The 20879-nt window shown below is 46.4% G+C and overlaps 1 protein-coding gene across 6 annotated transcripts in view; it reads left to right on the plus strand.

Moving 5' to 3' along the window:
- Nucleotides 1–20879, plus strand: part of epha7 (eph receptor A7) — a 118684-nt gene that overhangs the window by 71694 nt on the left and 26111 nt on the right. For 4 of the 6 annotated variants that reach the window (XM_061703902.1, XM_061703898.1, XM_061703903.1 and 1 more), the window contains one exon: nt 6250–6443. In XM_061703902.1, coding sequence (XP_061559886.1) covers nt 6250–6443 — 194 coding nt within the window. Of the gene's footprint in view, nt 1–6249; nt 6444–12759; nt 12860–17136; nt 17179–20879 lie in introns of all 6 variants that reach the window. The other 2 variants (XM_061703901.1, XM_061703899.1) reach the window with 2 other exon arrangements.

Raw genomic sequence — 20879 nt, forward strand, 5'->3', positions numbered from 1 at the left:
ATTGTCCTGATGCTCTGACAGTCCCTCTAGATGAAGGTGGAGGGAAGCAAGATGTTCATTCTGCTTCGAGAGGCGTTGTCCCTGCGCTTGAAGGGCTTTGCGCACCGGGTCTGAGTCTGCTGGGTCCATGTTATGACCAGTTTGTTCTGTCATGAACGGAACGGAGGACAGGACCCAAAAATGTGGGTTTTCTCCGGGCACTCCGGTTTCCTCCCAGATCCAAAAAACATGCATTAATTGGAGACTCTAAATTGCCCGTAGGTGTGGCTGTGAGTTTGAATGGTTGTTTGTTTGTATGTGCCCTGCAATAGGCTGGCAACCAGTTCAGGGTGTACCCCGCCTCCTGCCCAATGATAGCTGGGATAGGCTGCAGCACGCCCGCGACCCTAGTAGTGAGGAGAAGCGGCTCAGAAAATGGATGGATGGATGGATGGATATATATATTGTTATATTTGACTATTATTATTGTAACTAATTAATAAAGGGGTGTGCCATTTTTTAAAAATTTAGATAAATTCAGTTTATAAAGCATTAAATTCATTCATTAACTCATTCACTGCCAGCCGTTTCCTGAGCAGGGAACCACTAGACTGCCAGGCATTTTCGAGCAATTTCACTGATTTTCCAAGCCCCACAGAATATTGTGTACTATAACGATGGAAACACCAAAACCGCCAAAAGAAAGATCAGACTTTCTTCTTCATCAGAAAGATGTCTCATTGTCTCTAGCTTCTAGCTTTTACCGTTCCTTCGTAATCAGCAGTCAACTATAGGCTACTTTTAGCCAAATCTGTATCTGGAGAAAAAACCTGAAAACAGCCTTTTTGTGAAACCAGACACATCAAGCAGAACAACGACTTTGACACCAATATTTTTTTATCTTTGGTGAAAATCTCAAACATCTGAACATAAAACAACACTGAGAAATTACTTTTGACAGAAAAATAATTTATCTACAAGTATAACTATGTACAGAATTTACATTAGACAAAAATGCATGAACAAATGGGGCTCCCACACTTTTTCCCTCCAAATTCTCTACTGTTTGCTCAATAGTCCAGGTTTTTATTACCTTGCGCATAAAATCTAGCAAAGTTTTATCCACATATGGATTTGGATTTTATTCTTTGGTGACAGTGAATGGGATCTTGTGTGGTTGTCATTCTCCTTGAAACCAGTCCCTACTTCTGCTCGAAGCACAACCTGTGCCGTTTAGAAATATAATTATTACTATAAAAATACATAGTTGAAATTGCTGTCGTGGGACATGGAGAAAAAAAAAAGCTTTCAAATACCTTTTTTTGTCTGCACTGCGTACTGGAATGGGAGTCGAAAATCTACTGGATGCAAACCCTATACGTTTTAAGAAATACATACGATTACTAGAGAATACTTTTTATTGATGACGTGTTTTGCGAGGGTAAAAAAACCCCACTACTTTTGTTCGTCGCAATCCTAAAAGACGCTCGACTCCCGGGTGTTGAATTCCTGCAAGATGGATGAAATGGGAAATTCTAATCAGTACTGGCAACAGATGTTACATTGTAATGTGAACTATCCATCCATCCATCCATCCATCCATTTTCTGAGCCGCTTCTCCTCACTCGGGTCGCGGGCGTGCTGGAGCCTATCCCAGCTGTCATCGGGCAGGAGGCGGGGTACACCCTGAACTGGTTGCCAGCCAATCGCAGGGCACATAGAAACAAACAACAATTCGCACTCACAGTCATGCACTACGGGCAATTTAGAGTCTCCAATGAATGCATGTTTTTGGGATGTGGGAGGAAACCGGAGTGTTCGAAGAAAACCCAAGCAGGCACGGGGAGAACATGCAAACTCCACACAGGCGGGGCCGGGGATTGAACCCTGGTCGTCAGAACTGTGAGGCTGACACTCTAACCAGTCGTCCACCGTGCCGCAATGTGAACTAATTGGACTAAATTATGTTTTTATGTAACAAGAATTGAAGGAGCGTGTTTGCTCGCTAAATGTAGGTAACGTGAGCTGCAAACGAGTTACCTTCGTCTCCATTATCAATACGGAGGATCTCGGAATGAAGCTCGGCTGCTTCCAGGCAATCCAGAGGGAGTTCACTCATCACGATTCCAGATCCCATTTACTCAAATCCTGGTCGGCAGACGATCAGCTGGCAAATGGCCGAGAACATCTCGCCATGTGTATAGGTCAGCATTTTGGGCGATCGGCTTGGAGCGTCATCCTTTATTCCCCCGCACGATCTAAGGCATCATTCCTGTTGGTTGCAGGAATATTTTTCTTGGCTTGGTGCAACAAATTTCTAATACCGAAAGCTTTTTTTTTTTTTTAAAGATTTTTTAAAAATGTATTTTGTCTTCTCTCTTTTCCGCCATTATGTTTGCACAATATATTGTCCCTTGCACCCGCCGTTCACCTCAAGGCATTGTTGCCCTCTAAAGGGTGCCATTCCTTATTGCAGTTTTCCAGAGACTTGACGGTCTCACAAACTCCACAAGAACCTCCCCCACCCATCCCCATTAAAAAACGCCATTGACGTCTTTAGACGGCATTGGCAGGGAATAGATGGATTCTGAATGACGTCTTTGGACGGCATTGGCAGGGAATGAGCTAAAATGTTAAAATGCTTTTCAACTCCTACATCTGGCAGAACTTCACCCACGTCCCGGTGGAGGCGGGGGGCATTGACTCCGAGTGGACCATGTTCCGCGCCTCCATTGCTGAGGCGGCCGACGGGAGCTGTGGCCGTAAGGTGAGGTGGTCTGTGCCTGTCGTGGTGGCAACCCACGCACCCGTTGGTGGACACCAGTGGTGAGGGATGCCATCAAGCTGAAGGAGTCCTATCGGGCCTTTTTGGCCTGTGGGGCTCCTGAAAAAGCTGATGGGTACTGGTTAGCCAAGCAGAATGCAGCTTCGGTGGTCGCTGAGGCCAAAACTCGGGCGTGGGAGGAGCTTCATCAAGCCATGATCTCCAACTCTCACTGGAGCAGTTCACAGCTTAGTGTGAAGCGGCTGGGATGAAAATCAGCACCTCCAAATCTGAGACCATGGTACTCAGTCGGAAAATGAGAATGTCGGGAATGAGATCCTGCCCCAGGTGGAGGAGTTCAAGTATCTTGGGGTCTTGTTCAGAAGTGAGGGAAGAATGGAATGGGAGATCGACAGGGTGATCATTGCAGCGTCTGCAATGATGCAGATGTCACAATTAGGGTTGTCGTAGGCGAGGAATGCAAGGCAAAAACGTGGAGGACCCAAATGCAGGAAAGCAGGGAGGCAAGGCAGGAGTGCTGGAGTCTCAAAAAAATTAAATTTAATTTCCAAAAGAAAGGCAAACAAGGAACATGGATACCACCCCTCAGGTCAGTCTGGTGGCCGTCCAGACCACCCAAGGTGAGGTGCTTGGCTGAGCAGTTCAGGAGATCGTCCAGGATGCCAAGCACCAGGGTCTTTACCGGGCCATTCAGGCGGACGGCCATAGTGCCGAACCCAATGGTAATGCAGGGGCCAGGCAATAGGGTCTGGTGGCGGCCGCTGGACGAGCACCGCCGGAGCGGGGTCGGGAGGCGGCCGCTGGACGAGCGCCACCGGAGCCGGGAAGGAAGCCTGGTACATCTGCCGAGGAGCCGGAACGGGACCCTGGCGCAGCTGCCGAGGAGCCGGAACGGGAACCTGGCGCAGCTGCCGAGGAGCGGGAACGGGACCCTGGCGCAGCTGCCGAGGAGCCGGAACGGGACCCTGGCGCAGCTGCCGAGGAGCCGGAACGGGACCCTGGCGCAGCTGCCGAGGAGCCGGAACGGGACCCTGGCGCAGCTGCCGAGGAGCCGGGACGGGACCCTGGCGCAGCTGCCGAGGAGCCGGGACGGGACCCTGGCGCAGCTGCCGAGGAGCCGGAACAGGAGCCTGCTGCAGCTGCCGAGGGGCCGGAACGGTAGCCTGCCGGAGGTGCCGGGGAGCAGGAATGGGAGCCTGCCGCAGCTGCCGAGGAGCAGGAACGGGAGCCTACCCCAGCTGCCGAGGAGCAGGAAGGGGCCATCTTCAAAATCGGAAAAATCTGAATCTAAAAAAACATGTGGAGGTAAAATGGTAGGGCATGGTGAATAACTCAGAAAAGTGGGGGACACAGGTGAAAAGGATAGAGAAGATGGAACGGTAGGGCTTACTGGAGGAGGGTAGTTATGGTTGGCAGGCTGAAGGCGCTGGGAGGCAGACTGGTGGCGTGCAAGGTGATGCCGTATTCTTCCCGCTGGGTCCTGTTTTTGTCGGTTCATTCTGTCATGATTAGGGTTGTCGAAGGCGAGGAAGGCAAGACAAAAACGTGGAGGACCCAAGTGCAGGGAAGCAGGGAGGCAAGGGAGGAGTGCAGCAGTCTCAAAAAAATTATGTTTAATTTCCAAAAGAAAGGGAAACAAGGAAAATGGATAAAGCAAACTAAACAAAGTCCCCCAACAGAAAACCAAAGTAACAAAGAAACACTTGAATTAACCTAAAACCACCGTGCCGCATGAAAGAAACCAGTGAACTAAATACAAACAGATTCACAAGACAACGAGGAACACCTGGACAAGACACGAGTGGCTGGAGAGAGCTGATTGGTGGACAAGGCAGAAGGTTGACGAGAACCGGTGGACACAACAACCAAATGAGCACACGACAAACATGGAACACAGGAAAACATGGAACAAAACAAAACACAACCCAAACCAAAACACAGACCATGACAGCAGACTTTGTATCGGTCCGTTGTGGTGAAGAAGGAGCTAAGCCGAAAGGCAAAGCTCTCAATTTACCGGTCGATCTACGTTCCTACCCTCACCTATTTTCACGAGCTATGGGTCGTGACCGAAAGACCAAGGCATACGGATACACGGATGAAAGTGGCCGAAATGACTTTCCTCCACAGGGTGTCCGGGCTTCCCTTAGAGATAGGGTGAGAAGCTCGGTCATCGGGAGGGGCTCAGAGTAGAGCTGGTCCTCCAGATTGAGAGGAGCCATATTAGGTGGATCGGGCTTCTGATTAGGATAGCTCCCGGACGCCTCCCTGGTGAGGTGTTCCGAGCACGTCCCACCAGGAGGAGACCCCGGGGACGACCCAAGACACGCTGGACAGACTATGTCTCCTGGCTGGCCTGGGAAAGCCTCAGGATCCCCCCGGAAGAGATGGATGAAGTGGCTAAGGAGAGGAAAGTCTGGGCGTCCCTGCTAAAGCTACTGGCCCTGCGACCCGACCTCAGATAAGCGGAGGAAAATGGATGGATGAAAATGTTAAAATTTGTTATGAAAATGATAAGTGATAAAACTGCATATGGAGCATTTAGTCTTGAGAACCATTGCTCATTTATGGCATGTATGTTTTTGTCAGTTTGTGTGATTAAGCTATTTCTGAATGTTTTCCCTCTAAATTCATGCAATCAAATTGGTTTGTTGTCGTCTTGCAGAGCAGCAAGACTAAAGCATGCTTTCTTTTGGTACACTGAGAGTAATGCTAAATTGAGTTTGAATGTCTAACACAAAAATGGATTGGGTTGAGCGTTGGCTGCTGAAAGGTCTAATATAAAATTTAAATACAGCACAATACTCACTTGGTAAAATTTTGCTGTTTCGCCTTCCTGCGGACCATGGTTGGTTTACGTGTAGGCTGATGTTCCTTCTTGCTTGTACAAACTCTTTGTGCCACATCCTAGTAATGCGGCCATTGCTTGTTAAAAGCCCAATATCAGCTCAAGGAAAATTATGCCATTGTGTGATTTTTAGACTAAATGTTCAGCCACAAATGTTTACATTTCCACAGACGTCAGTACAGTGCTGTTGATCCCTCCAGGGTTCTTTTAGTTTTATGTTTTGTCTGCTCCAAACAACTGGAACACTCTGCAACAACTCATGAAACACACATCAATTATCTCAATATCATTGTTTAATAGTTTGTGAGGGATACTGTACATGATCGCTGCACCTGTTTTGAACTTGTTTTGGGCCTTTAATTCACCATGTACTATAATTGAATGTAATTATTTAACTATATCAAACTGTAGAGTTTGTTGTCCATGTGTTTGTGTTTGCTTTTACGTAGTTTGCTGTCAGCTGCCTGGCTGGCATTGCAAATTAAAATATGTACTTATTGCCTTACCTTGACAAAGTTTTAAATAAAAAATAAGTAAAATACAGTCAGTCATAGCTGAAAGTGTGACTCTGGCTTAACATTGGTTGAAAAGGCTGCGTAACAGAAGGTTGTTACTCAAACTGGTTTTCACTCTCCAGGTCATGAAAGCTCTAGAGGAGAGCTACCGTCTTCCAGCGCCAATGGACTGTGCCCCAGGCCTGCATCAGCTTATGTTGGATTGTTGGAAGAAAGACAGAGGAGAACGTCCCAAATTTGATCAGATAGTCAGCATTCTTGACAAGATGATTCGGAACCCAAACACACTGAAAACACCAGTTGGAACATCTACAAGGTGAGGAAATACGAACTAAAGATAAAATTTCTGAACATTTCTTCCTTTTTTGTTGACTTTTTGGGAAACCAATCGAGTCTGTTGGACAGCTTTATAGTCGATAGCAGGACTTTAAAATGGTAGCAAGTCTTTATGAATGGTTTTACAGTCCCACAAATGAAAGCGTAAAATGGGAGCAAGGCTTTATGACTCTCACATCCATCCATTTCCTGTACCGCTTAACCTCACTAGGGTCACGGACATGCTGGAGCCTATCCCAGCTGAGAGGCAGGGTACACCCTGAACTGGTCGCCAGCCAGTCGCAACGTACATATAAACAAACAACGATTCACACTCATGGGCAAAAACAGAGTCTTCAACTAACTTACCATGCATGTTTTTTGGGAATCTGGGAGGAAACTAGATTACCTGGAGAAAACCCACCCCGGCACGGGGAGAACATGCAAACTCCACACAGCCGAGGCTGGACTTGAACACGGGTCTTCAGAACTGTGAGGCAGATGTGCTAACCAGCCGCTCACCGTTCCACAGAATCTCACAATAGTCTCACAAATTTAAATGTATTGCAGGGTTTAATGAGCATTTGTGTTTTAAACCTGATTTATTGAATGGATTAGTATTGATCCCTTAGATCAATACTGTACTGTATCTCAAGATCAGGGGTGTCGGCAGTCGAAAATACTCAAAGGACGACTTGGACCCACTTCCCAATGAAAAGAAGGCGCCGGGACCCACAATACCCTTTTGACATCTAAAATGAAGATAACATGGCATACACACAGTAAATTGTCTTTTCCTTGTCAATAAATTAACTGTTACTTTAGAGGAGATATTCTTATCAGTTAAGTGTATTCAGGCAAGAGTGTCGTCCAGAACACCACTTAATGCTGGTCTCAGAGTATGGATGGCAGTAAAATCACTGAGGCAGGTACCTGTATATGCTTGACTTGCTTTTACTCCAGCTCTTCGAATACTGTCTACGAACACAGACTCTATATGATGAACTGAAGTACATGTGTAGTTTTCTATAAGAAAGAATAACCAAAATGCTAATTCATAAGTGGACACAAACGTCAGCTATTAAATTTGCGACAGCTCATCTGTGGGGACTTGGGGTTTGAGTGCCAGAGCACAGGTTTGATTCCTCCTGCAGATAAATATGTAAAAATGTCAACTAGTTGTTGGCTATTGGCCTTGCACAAGGTACTGTCTCCTCCCCCCAACACCACTTCAAGAGGTGCAGCACTGTTTGCACGTCTCTTTCACTCTGAATCTCCTTGCATGCCTGCATGTATGTGAGCTGGTTCTCCATGTGGTGTGTAACACAAAATATACACCGGTGTGAGTTGAATTTCCTCTTGAGGGATCATATTGGGAAAAAAAAAAATTATGAAGAACACAAGCTTTAGAAAACATTTTCCCTCACCTGGATGCGGTTCACTGGGCCCCCCCTTTGGAGCCAGGCCTGGTGGCTGGAACGGCACCCACGGGTCCAAGCCAGGCACAGCCCTGAAAGACAGGGGTCAAGACTGCGACCAATTTGGTCGCACATGCGACCTTTTCTTTAGCTTTTGTGATTAAAAATGTCATCTTGTCGCACTTGTGAGAGTGCATGTTTTCTCAGTTGAAAGTCACTCTCTGCATGCTCACTGAGAGCGAGAGAGAGAGCAACAGAGAGAGTGCTGTGACACCGTCTTATTCATTGTTATGAATCCTATTTTCATTAAAAGTGACCCGCTGAAACATGATTGGCTGACTGCTGCAACATAATTGACTGCTTCTTCCAGATAGGACACGTTATTATCAACAACGCCGTCGCGTACATGCTCACCACGTATGCGCGTCACAGACGCTAGTACGCTGTTGTGTCTGGCCAGTGGACTGGCCACCATGTACCGATATTGCCGCTGGCGCACTACTTTTAAATGACAAGTGTGAGCCGTCAACTAATATGGACTACTGGTGAGCAAGCTAGCTAGCACGCAGCTACCTTGTAAAGTCCGGTAAACCGGCAAACTCCTCCTGCCGCAAGTCACCCACAACTTTCTTTTTCAGAATCAGAATCATCTTTATTTTCCAAGTATGTCCAAAAAAAAACACACAAGGAATTTGTCTCCGGTAGTTGGAGCCGCTCTAGTGCGACAACAATTGACAGAGAACACTTTTGAGACATAAAGACATTGAGAAAAACAGTCACTGAGCAATAAAGGGTTGCTAGTTATCTGGTAATGCTGGTACAATTTTATTTTTTATTTTTTTGACAATTGTGCAAAAAGATGCAGTGTCCTCTAGCACTTAGAGCAGTTTGAATGGCTAATATAGCAATAGTCCGGTGCAATAACCATTGTGCAAAGGGCGCCAAGACTTCAAGGTGTGTATGCAGTTTAGAGTGACTAGTAGCGCGCTAATCTGGGACAATGTTGATTTTGTCAGTGTGCAAGTGGGGCAGATGCTACTCTGGCATGAGTGGCCAGTATTGGTCAACAACAGATATGCAAATAGTGCAGCGTGGCGAGACTACTACAATGAGTATACGAGTATGTATAATTGGCCCAACAGAAATGTGACAACAAACTCAAGACAAAAAAATTGGGAGCATGTTGCAATGGAATTGTAGGTTAGCTGTTTAAGAAGTTGATTGCAAGAGGGAAGAAGCTGTTGGAATGTCTGCTACTTCTAGCTTGCATTGATCGGTAGCGCCTACCTGAGGGAAGGAGCTGGACACACATCATTATCATTGCTGCTACTTTTGTCCCGGGAATAAAACCCAAAGTTTCCCCGAGTGACATCACGTATGATTGTCTTGCTACTACGAGGATGTGTGTGTGTTTGTGTGTGTGTGTGTTTTGGGGGGCTACACCGCCAAACTGCAAAGATTGATCAAATCCCGTCCCCGCCTGCGTGGAGTTTGCATGTTCTCCCCGTGCCTGGGTGGGTTTTCTTGGGGCACTCCGGTTTCCTCCCACATCCCAAAAACATGCGTGGTAGGTTGATTGAAGACTCTAAATTGCCCGTAGGTGTGAATGTGAGTGCGAATGGTTGTTTGTCTTTAAGTGCCCTGCGATTGGCTGGCGACTGGTTCAGATAACCTTTACTACTCTGACAATGGGGAACTTTGCATCGTTTCAGCAGTAATTCTGGCAAGAAATTAATGATAGTTGTTGTTCAGTCTTCAGTCATATTTAAAAAAACAATATTTCACAAATTCTGCCAGGGTATGTAAACTTATGAACAAAACTGTACATATATACTGTCATACGTAGACCCGTCATATTGGAATGAAAGTGTAGGCTACACCTTTTTCATAAACTCTAGGTGGCGGGGACATATTAGAATGAAAGTGCACACCTTTCTCATAACCTCTAGGTGGCAGTTGCATATTGGAATTAAAGTGTACAGCTTTTTCATAACCTTTAGATGGCGGCATACATTTATAAAATATGAAAGTTTTTTTTTTTTTTTCCATTTTCCCCTATACCTATGTACAACCTCAATTCCAATGAAGTTGGGACGTTGTGTTAAACATAAATAAAAATAGAATACAATAATTTGTATTTGAAACGCTGCCGGCTTCTCTGGGCCCGAGCTAATCTAAGGTGGGCTGATACAAAGAGGAAAAGTGTTCTGTGGTCCGACGAGTCCACATTTCAAATTGTTTTTGGACGTCGTGTCCTCCGGGCCAAAGAGGAAAAGAACCATCAGGACTGTTATGGACGCAAAGTTCAAAAGTCCTAACCCTACCATCTGTGATGGGATGGGGCTGTGTTAGTACCAATAGCATGGGTAACTTACACATCTGTGAAGGCACCATTAATGCTGAAAGGTACATACAGGTTTTGGAGAAACATATCAGAATCAGAATCATCTTTATTTGCCATGTATGTCCAAAAAACGGCGGCACAGTGGCCGACTGGTTAGAGCGTCAGCCTCACAGTTCTGAGGACCGGAAGAGATGAAGAGATGGTGCCCCAAGTGGAGGAGTAAGAGGAAGAGATGGTGCCCCAAGTGGAGGAGTTTAAGTATCTGGAGGTCTTGTTCACAAGTGAGGAAAGAATGGAGCGGCAGATCAACAGGTGGCTCGGTGCTGAGTCTGCAGTGATGCAGACTTTGTATCGGTCTGTCGTGGTGAAGAAGAGACAGTATATACCGGTTGAGCATAGGCACAAACAACAGTCAGGACCCGTCTTGCTGAAGGCGGAGGCAGGCCTGGCCACCAGGCGCTCGCCATTGAGCAGCCTTTTACGCCATGATAACTAAATACGCCTAGTGAGATTATTAAACTATCCATCCATCCATTTTCTGAGCCGCTTCTCCTCACTAGGGTCGCGGGCGTGCTGGAGCCTATCCCAGCTGCGGGCACCCTGAACTGGTGGCCAGCCAATCGCAGGGCACATAGAAACAAACAACCATTCACACTCACATTGACAGCAACGGGCAATTTAGAGTCTTCAATTAACCTACCATGCATGTTTTTGGGATGTGGGAGGAAACCGGGGTACCCGGAGAACACTCACGCAGGCACGGGGAGAACATGAAAACTCCACACAGGCGGGCCCAGGATTGTAACCCCGGTCCTCAGAACTGTGAGGCAGATGTGCTAACCAGTCAGCCAATCATTAATTATTATTATTATTATTATTTTTGTTTTTTTAATTATTATTAGTATTATTATTACATTTAACTGTATGTTCTTTTTTTAAATATATGTATAGCTTTTTGTTTCAGCTGGGGTTATTTTTGTGCTCTATAAGTGTTCTATAAATAAAGTTGAAAACACTATATAAACTTTGGCAAACAAATATGAGTGTTGATTCAAATAATTCCATACCGGATCTGTCGTGGCCCAGGTTAACAAAGTCCGCCACCGGTGCTGTTAAAGGCTGGAGTGGAAATTCAGCTACTGTGGGTCGAATATGGAGAGGTGGAAAGCAGGTTCTTAGGCAGAAAGAAAAGAGGAAAGTATAGGGCCTCGAACTGAATGTGGGGACTTGAATGTGATGTATTAGTTGTTGCCAAACCGAGTGGTCGTCTTGGTTGTTTTTGTGTTTTTCATTTGTCTTTGGAGACATTATGCAACTTACTTACCCAAGGGAAGATTTGTGAAACATTTGGGAGTCCACTCCGGTGTCATGGGTGTGTGTTCCGGTTTTTGTCTTCCCCTGTTTCACACACACCTGCTCCTGTGAGCATCTTCACCACCTGTGCCTCGTTCACCCGAATTACCCCTTGTAATTAACCCCGTGTCTCATTCCCTCTCGTCGCCAGTTTGTTGTACCTTGTCGTCGCGTTCCAGCATTCCTTGTTTCCACGTCACAGACTCACAGTAAGACTTCACCTGTTCCGATTATCGACCTCTCCTCTTTGCCTCATGTTTTTGTATACTGATGCCTTTCTTGGATTGCCCGCCTGTGTACCGACCTATGCCCGTATATTAAACCTCTCTTTTTGGAAACTGTCCATTTGTTTTGAAGTCGTGCATTTGTGGGTCCTATCCTCTGTTCCGTTCATGACATCCGGACTTTCTTTCACCAACTTTCACAAATCCGCTCAGTTTTTTCTCGGAGTTACTCACCGGCGGAACGGCTATAGTCTGTGGCGTATGGAGAAGGTGAAGGCAACACCACAGAGGGAAGCGTGCCAGCTTGCAGGTCAAGCTCCGACAGTGAGGATTCCAAATGCCGCTCCCATCAAGTCCCCACTCAAATCTGCGCTCTCTACCCAACAAAATGGACGAAGACCAGTAAAAACTTTGGACGTTTCGCCACCCTGTGCTTCACGGAGACATGGCTTTGTGAACGCATCCCCAATGGCGCCGTAATGCTACACAGAACACAGTGTCATGGACCTATCGAGGAAAACAAAAGGTGCTTCTATATCAATGAAAAATGGTATACCGACATCACAGAGCTCAACACATACTACAGCCCGGACTTGGAGTTGCTGTTTTTGAACTGTAAGTCCTTCTATTCGCAGCGAGAGTTTGCTTCATTCATGTTCGTCGGGGTTTACACCCTGTATATATTTATAATAGTACCTTAGCCTGAGAGTCTTGAAAAACAGCTTTTTCAGCTTCATGGTGGAGGCTGTTATCAGTGAATTGGTGGAGTTCCGTTTCTGCTGGTGCTAAAGCTGGGTTTATCAATACTATGTGTTGTGTAATGGAGAATTTTTGCAGCTCTGCAGAAAATCCAGCCACTTTTTTTAATTTGAAAAATAACATATTTTGCTGTTATACTGCAACGAAATTTATTTTCACACAGAACAATTAGTCAACTGTTAAATCAGGGCACACCTAACTTCAGTGCTTTTCACTCAGTGCAAGAGTGGCTGGAAGCTATCAAGATGGAGTGATACAGAGACAACCTTACAGCAGCTGGCTGCAGTTCCCTGGAATCTGTGGCCAGGATGTCAACTGAGTAAGTACAGGGGAAAACCCTAAAAAGCATCTCACAGCAACAATTCATACTAGTGCACTGCCTTTTTTGCCTGTGGTCACGCTGAGTTTCGATTAATTACAATCCTTGTCGGTTCAAAGAAACATTTTATTTGATATCCAGTTCAACATTTTTTAAATCCATCCATCCATTTTCTTCCGTTTATCCGGAGTGGGCTCGCAGAGGCTGCCAGTTAATCAGGGAAGCCCAGCTTTCCCTCTCTCCAGCCACTTTGTCTAGCTCTTCTGGAGGGATACTGAGGCGCTCCCAGGCCAGCCAGGAGACGTAGTCTCCTCTTCCCGATGGAAAGTTTCCGGAACACCTCACCAGGGATTTTTACAGGGGGCATCCTAATCAGATGCCTGAGCCACCTCATATGGCTCCTCTTATTGCAGAGGAGCAGCAGCTTGAGTCTGAGCCCCTCCCGGATGACCGAGCTTCACACCTTATCTCCAAGTGAGAGCCCGGACACCCTGCGAAGGAAGCTAATTTCGGCCGCTTGTATTCGCAATCTTCTTTCGGTCACGACCCACAGCTCGCGACCATAGGTAAGGGTACGAATGTAGACCGACAGGTAAATCAAGAGCTTTGCCTTTTCGGCCCAGTTCCTCCTTCAACAGGACAGACCTATACAGAGTCCACATCACTGCAGATGCTGCAGCGATCTGTCTGTTGATCTCCCGCGCCATTCTTCCCTCACTCATGAACAAGACCCCAAGATAGTTGAGCTCCTCCAATTGGGGCAGGATTTCGTCCTTGACCCGAGAGGGCACGCAACCCTTTTCCGACTGAGGGCCATAACCTCAGATTTGGAGGTGCTGATTATAATCCCAGCCGCTTGGCTGCAAACCGCTCTGGCAAGAGTTGAATATCCCAGACTGATGAAGCCATCACAACCACATCCTCTACAAAAAGCATAGACGCAATGCTGAGGCCACAAACCCGGACCCCCTCAACACCTCGGCTGCGCCTAGAAAGTCTCAGAATCAGTGACAAAGGGCAGCCTTGGTGCCATCCAACACTCACTGGAAATGAATCCGGCAATGCGAACCAGACTCTGGCACATGTCGTATAGGGACTGAAGAGCCCTTTCAAGGGTTCTAGTACTCGATACTCCCGGAGAATCCCCCACAATACTCCCCGAAGGACATGGTCAAACGCCTTCAAGTCCATCCATCCATTTCTGTACCACTTATTCTCACAAGGGTCGCGGGTGTGCTGGAGCCTATCCTAGCTATTTTCAGGCGAGAGGCTGGGTACACTAGTCGTCAATGAGGCAAACTCTCATGCACGCCTGAGGATCCTGCTGAGGCCGTAGAGCTGGTTCACTGTTCCATGGCTAAGACATTAACCACACTGCTCCTCACAGCTCCTCCTGAATCTGAGTTTCGACTTCCAGAACCTCCGAATACACCTTACCAGGGAGGCTGATGAGTCTGATCCTGGAACACACCCTCCGGTCCCCCTTCTTAAAAAGGGGGACCACCATCCTGGTCTGCCAATTCAAAGGCACTGTCCCCGATGTCGATGCAATATTGCAGAGGCGTGCCGGCCAAGACAGCCCCACAACATCCAGAGCCTTTAGAAACTCCGAGGGAATCTCATTCACCCGTGGGGCCCTGGCACCGAGGAGATTTTTAACAACTTTAGTGACATCAACCCCAGAGATGGGAGAACCCCCCCTTAGAGTCCCCAGACTCTGCTTCCTCATAGGAAAGTGTCTCTGTGGAATTGAGGAGGTCTTCATAGTATTCAGCCCACCAACTCACAACGTCCCGAGTTGAGGGCAGTAGCCCCCATTCCCAACTATACACAGTGTTTACGATGCACTTCTTCCCCCTCCTGAGATGCTGGATGTTGGACTGTACTCCTCCCACACCTGAGTTTTTGCCTCAGCGACCACTAAAGCTGCATTCCGCTTGGGTAGCCGATACCCATCAGCTGCCTCTGGAGTCACACTGGGCAAAAAGACTCCTTCTTCAGCTTAACGCAATCCCTCACTGCTGGTGTCCACCAACGGGTTTGGTGATTTCCGCCACAACAGGCACCGACCACCTTACAGCCACAGCTCCGGTCGGCCGCATCAACAATGGAGGCGTGACACATGGTCTATGCGGACTCAATGTTAGCAGCCTTTCTCGGGATGTGTTCGAAGTTCTGCCAGAGGTGGGAATTGAAACTTCTTTCTGACAGGGGACTCTGCCAGACGTTCCCAGCAGACCCTCACAATACGTTTGGGTCTGCCAGGTTGTACTGGGATCTTCCCCCACCATCGGAGCCAACACACCACCAGGTGGTGATCAGTTGACAGCTCTCACCCTGTGTTCACCCAAGTGTCCAAGACGTGGCCGCAAGTCTGATGACATGACCACAATCTCAATCTTCGAACTGCGGCCGAGGGTGTCCTGGTGCCAGGTGCATGTATGGTCACCCTTATATTTGAACATGGTATTTGTGATGGACAAGCCATGATGAGCAAAAAAGTCCAATAACAGAACACTGCTCAGGGTCTGATCGGGGAAGGCCATTCTTCACAGTCATGCCCTTCCAGGTCTAAACTGTCATTGCCCACGTGAGCATTGAAGACTCCCAGCAGAATGATGGAGTCCCCAGCAGGAGCACACTCCAGCACCTGCTCCAAGGACTCCAAGAAGGATGGGTACTCTGAGCTGCTGTTTGGTGCAAAGGCACAAACAACAGTCAGAAGACATCCCCAACGCACAGGCACTATGCCGGGCGGCAATCAGTATGACCACATCAGCTCGGTGCCTCTCACCATGGACAACTCCATAGTGGAAGAGAGTCCAACCCCTCTCAAGAGGACTGGTACCAGAGCCCAACCCGTGTGTCGAGGCGAGCCCAACTATGTCTAGCCGGAATTTCTCGACCTCACACACCATCTCAGGCTCTTTCCCTGCCAGAGAGGTGACATTCCATGTCCCTCGAGCCAGCTTCTGTAGCTGGAGATCGGCTTGCCATTGTCCCCGCCTTCATCTACCGCCCAGCTACGCACTCGACCCTCTTGGCCCCTCCCACACGAGGTGAGCCCATGTGAAGGGGGACCCACACTTTGCATCTTCGGGCAGTGCCCGGCCGTGCCCCATGGGTGCAGGCCGAGCCACCAGGCGCTCGCCATCGAGCCCCACCTCCAGGCCTGGCTCCAGAGGGGGGCCCCGGTGACCTGCATCCGCATTTTTGAAATAGCATGCAAAATTACTTCCATCCATCCATTTTTCTTTGACATATCCAGGGTCGGGTAGTGGGGTGTCCCCATGAGCACTTGGCACCAGGACACCCAAGGCAGCAGTTTCATGATCAACTTTGTGGTCATGTCAGGGATCTACACTAGCTTTTGCACTAGTAGCACTGGTGCGACCAACTGGTGGCACCAGCACTTTGGTTGCACAATGTTATTAGGAGGTACAACATGACCATGGTATACCATAGTTTTGTATGAAGTAAAGATTGACAGTGACTCAAGAAGTATGATATTTGGTAAATATTTTACTGTGAACAAAATGTTTGTCTGCAACAAGTTTCTGTGAATCTGACTATCTGCAGTGTCTTTTCCAGAATAAGTCAGACCCCTATGGAGAGCAGGCATTTTTTATTTCTGTAATTACAAGGGACAGAAAGCTGGTAAAAGAAATATGGCACAAAAAAAGTAGAACTAGAAACTTAGTGAGGATAAAATGTGAATCTATCAAACCATTGTCTCCAGTTATCTCTGCAAGCCTAGCTCTTTTCAATATCAGGTCACTGGGTAATAAATCAATGTTGATTAATGACATCATTACAACCTCTGATCTGGACGTTTTGCTACTAAATGAATCGTGGCTAACAGAAAGTAGTTGTAATACCATTTTAAGTAAGGTAACACCAGCAAATTTTAATTTTATGAACAAGTGTCAAATAGGGAAAAAAGGCGGTGGTCTTGCTGTTATTTTTAAGTAATTATTTCAGTGTAAAGAAATTATACTAGGTGATTTGAGCTCGTTTGAATATCTCTGTTTTTTTAGTTAAAGTTGACCGAAAGGTTATTGTTTTAATAATTTGTAGGCCTCCAAGAAAATTTATGGAGGACTTTTCAGAACTGCTGTCAGTTATTTGTACTGACTAAAACTATTTTGTCATAAGAGTCCAACCCACACTCAAGGTAACATCTTAGACCTGGTCATCTCTAAGGATGTGGAAATTCTATCAATTGACATTAAGGATATGGCTATTTCTGACCATTTTGTGTATTCTTTGAATTACAGATTCTTCCAAAAGTTCAGACAACCTCTGTCTATTGAGAAAAGGTACATAAATGAGAGCACTGCCACTAAGTTTATGGAGACCATTGCTGTGCCACAAACTGTGAATGCTGAGACAGTTGACAGTTTTGGATAATTTCATCTGTAAAATCTCAAATGTCATGAATGCTGTTGCTCCTATTAAAACTTAGGAATCTTTAGGTGCCCTAGAACACCGTGGAGAAGCACAATGATGGAAAAGACCTCTAAATCAAAGTGTAGAAAAGCAGAACGTAAGTGAAGAAAAACTAAACTCCAAATTGACTATGACCTCTACAAAGTCTTTAACCAAGACTTAGTCAGGGCTAGAGAACAACACTTTTCTGAAATCATCAGTAAGAACTTTAACAATACTCACACTCTGTTTGCTGTGGTTAACAAGCTCACAACCCTCCCGAATCAGATAGCTCCAGAACACCTAACAACAGATAAATGCAATGAATTTCCTTATTTTAGTGAAAAAATACAATCCATCAGGTTAAATATTAGCACCCAGCCAAACTATTACCATGTCAGAATTTGATACCATTGACCTAAAAACTGTAGAGAAAACCGTTCAGCAGCTGAAACCATCAACGGGCTAGCTTTACTCAATACCTTATGACTTTTTCAAAGCTATTGCGAAGTCTGTGCTAGCTGATTTGCAGCAAATAATCAATTGCTCACTTCAGTCAGGCAAGTTTCCTAAAGCTCTTAAAGTAGCTGCCATTAAGCCTCTGCTAAAAAATAGAGTGCTGGACGCTTCCATGTTAACAAGCTATAGACCCATCTCAAATCTCCCTTTCATAGCCAAGATTGTTGAGAAAGTTATTTTTAATCAACTCAGCAATTTCTTGAACTTAAATGGACTTTTTGACAAATTTAAATCAGGGTTCCGAACTCATCACAGTACAGAATCTGCTCTTATCAAAGTGCTCAAAGATATAAGGTTGAATACTGACTCGGGAAAGGTGTCAATTCTGGTCTTGTTGGACCTCAGTGAGGCTTTTGATATGGTAGATAATAATATACTGCTGAAAAGGTTGGAAACGTGGGTAGGACTAAATGGAACAGTCCTTAAATGGTTCAGGTCCTACCTGGATGAAAGGAGTTATTTTGTAACCATTGGAAGTATTCAGTCTCATCGAATGGCAATGACCTATGGAGTCCCTCAAGGGTCAGTTCTTGGACCCCTCCTGTTCAGCCTGTATATGCTACCCTTGGGTCAAACTTTAATTTTGACTATCATAGCTATTCAGATGACAGTATCTAGCAGTGTCTCTAGATGACTACAGTTCAATTGAGGTGTTGTGTCACTGTCTAAAACAGAAATAATTGGATGATCCAAAATTTTCTTCAATTAAACCACAACAAACCTGAGATTAGTGCTTTTGGCAATAAATAAAAGAGAATTGCTGTTAGTAAATACCTGGAGTCACTCTCTTTAAAAACCAAAGACCAAGTCCGAAACCTTGGTGTTCTGATAGATTCCGACCTGACTTTCAACAGTCATATCAAATCAATTACTAAAACGGCCTTTTACCATCTGAAGAACATATCCAGAGTGAAGGCTTGCATGTGTCAAGCAGACCAGGAGAAGCTCATCCATGCTTTTATCCCAAGTAGACTTAACAATTGTAATGGTCTTCTGACTGGACTCCCTAAAATGAGCATTAAACAGCTGCAGCTCATTCAGAATGCTGCGGCTCGGGTTCTGACTAGAACAAAGAGCATATTACTCCAATTCTAAAGTCTTTACACTGGCTTCCAGTCAGCTTTAAAATAGATTTTAAAGTTCTGCTACTGGTATCAGAATCACAATCATCTTTATTTGTCCAAAAAACACACAAGGAATTTCTCTCCGGAAGTTGGAGCCGCTCTAGTACGACAACAGACAGTCAATTGACAGCGAACACTTTTGAGACATAAAGACATTGACAAAAAAAACAGTCACTGAGCAATAAAGGGTTGATAGTTATCTGGTAATGACGGTACTTTTTTGTGTGCAAAAAGATGCAGTCCTCTAGCATTTAGAACAGTTTGAAAGACTAATATTGCAATGGTCCGGTGCAATGACCATTGTGCAAAGGGCGCCAAGACTTCAAACGAGTAGTGCGATAATCTGGGACAATATTGATTGTGCAAATGTTGCAGATACTCCTCAGAGTGCAAATGGAGCAGATGCTACTCTGGCATGACTGGCCAGTATTGATCAAAAACAGATATGCAAATAGTGCAGCATGGCGAGACTACTACAGTGAGTGCACGAGTAAAGTATAATTGGGCCCACAGAAATGTGACAACAAACTCAAGTCAAAAAAAAAATGCCAGCATGTTGTAATGGATTGTAGGTTAGGTGTTTAAGAAGTTGATTGCAAGAGGGAAGAAGCTGTTGGAATGTTTGCATTGATCGGTAGCGCCTACCTGAGGGAAGGAGCTGGAAGAGCTGGTGACTGGGATGTGGAGGGTCCGAGAGGATTTTGCACGCTCTTGTCTTAGTTCTGGCAGTGTGCAAGTCCTCAAGGGTGGGTAGGGGGGTACCGACAATCCTTTCAGCAGTTTTGATTGTTGCAGTCGGAGTTTGTCCTTTTTTGTAGCAGCACCAAACCAGACTGTGATGGAAGAACACAGGACTGATTCGATGACCGCTGTGTAGAACTGCCTCAGCAGCTCCTGTGGCAGGCCGTGCTTTCTCAGAAGCTGCAGGAAGTCCATCCTCTGCTGGGCCTTTTTGAGGACGGAGTTGATGTTGGTCGCCCACTTCAGGTCCTGAGAGACTGTAATTCCCAAGAACTTGAAGGTCTCGACGGTTGACACAAGGTAGCTGGACAGTGTGAGCGGCAGCTGTGGCGAAGGATGCCTCCTGAAGTCCACAATCATTATCTACAGTCTTGAGCGTGTTCAGCTCCAGGTTGTGTCGGCCGCACCACAGCGCCAGCCGCTCCACTTCCTGTCGATATGCAGACTCGTCACCGTCCTTGATGAGGCCGATGACAGTGGTGTCATCTGCAAACTTCAGGAGTTTGACAGCCGGGTGCGCTGAGTTGCAGTCGTTCGTGTAGAGAGAGAAGAGCAGTGGAGAGAGGACACAACCTTGGGGAGCCCCAGTGCTGATGCTGCGTGTGGATAAAGTGGCCTCCCCCAGCCTCACCTGCTGTGTCCTGCCCGTCAGGAAGCTGTAAATCCACTGACAGATGGCAGGTGAGACGCTGAGCTGGAGAAGCTTGGAGGAAAGGAGTTCAGGGATGATGGTGTTGAACGCTGAGCTGAAGTCTACGAACAGGATCCTCGCATAGGTCCCTGCACTGTCGAGGTGTTCTAGGATGAAGTGCAGTCCCATGTTGACTGCATCATCCGCAGACCTGTTCGCTCGGTAGGCAAACTGCAGGGGGTCCAGCAGGGGACCTGTGACGCTCTTGAGGTGGTCCAGGACGAGACGTTCAAAGGACTTCATGACCACAGATGTCAAGGCGACGGGCTTGTAGGTTTCTTGGGGACAGGAATGATGGTGGAGTGTTTGAAACAGGATGGTACTTCGCAAAGTTCCAGAGATCTATTGAATATCTTTGTGAAGACTGGAGCGAGCTGGTCCACGCAGGCTTTGAGGTAGGATGGGGACACATCGTCTGGGTCTGCCACTTTGTTAATCTTTTGTTGTTTGAAGATGCGTATCACATCCTGTTTGCGGATGGTTAACGCAGAAATCAGAGGTGTGATAGTGGTCGGAG

This window comes from Phycodurus eques, chromosome 18 (genome assembly GCF_024500275.1).
Source record: "Phycodurus eques isolate BA_2022a chromosome 18, UOR_Pequ_1.1, whole genome shotgun sequence".
Taxonomy (NCBI): Eukaryota; Metazoa; Chordata; class Actinopteri; order Syngnathiformes; family Syngnathidae; genus Phycodurus; species Phycodurus eques.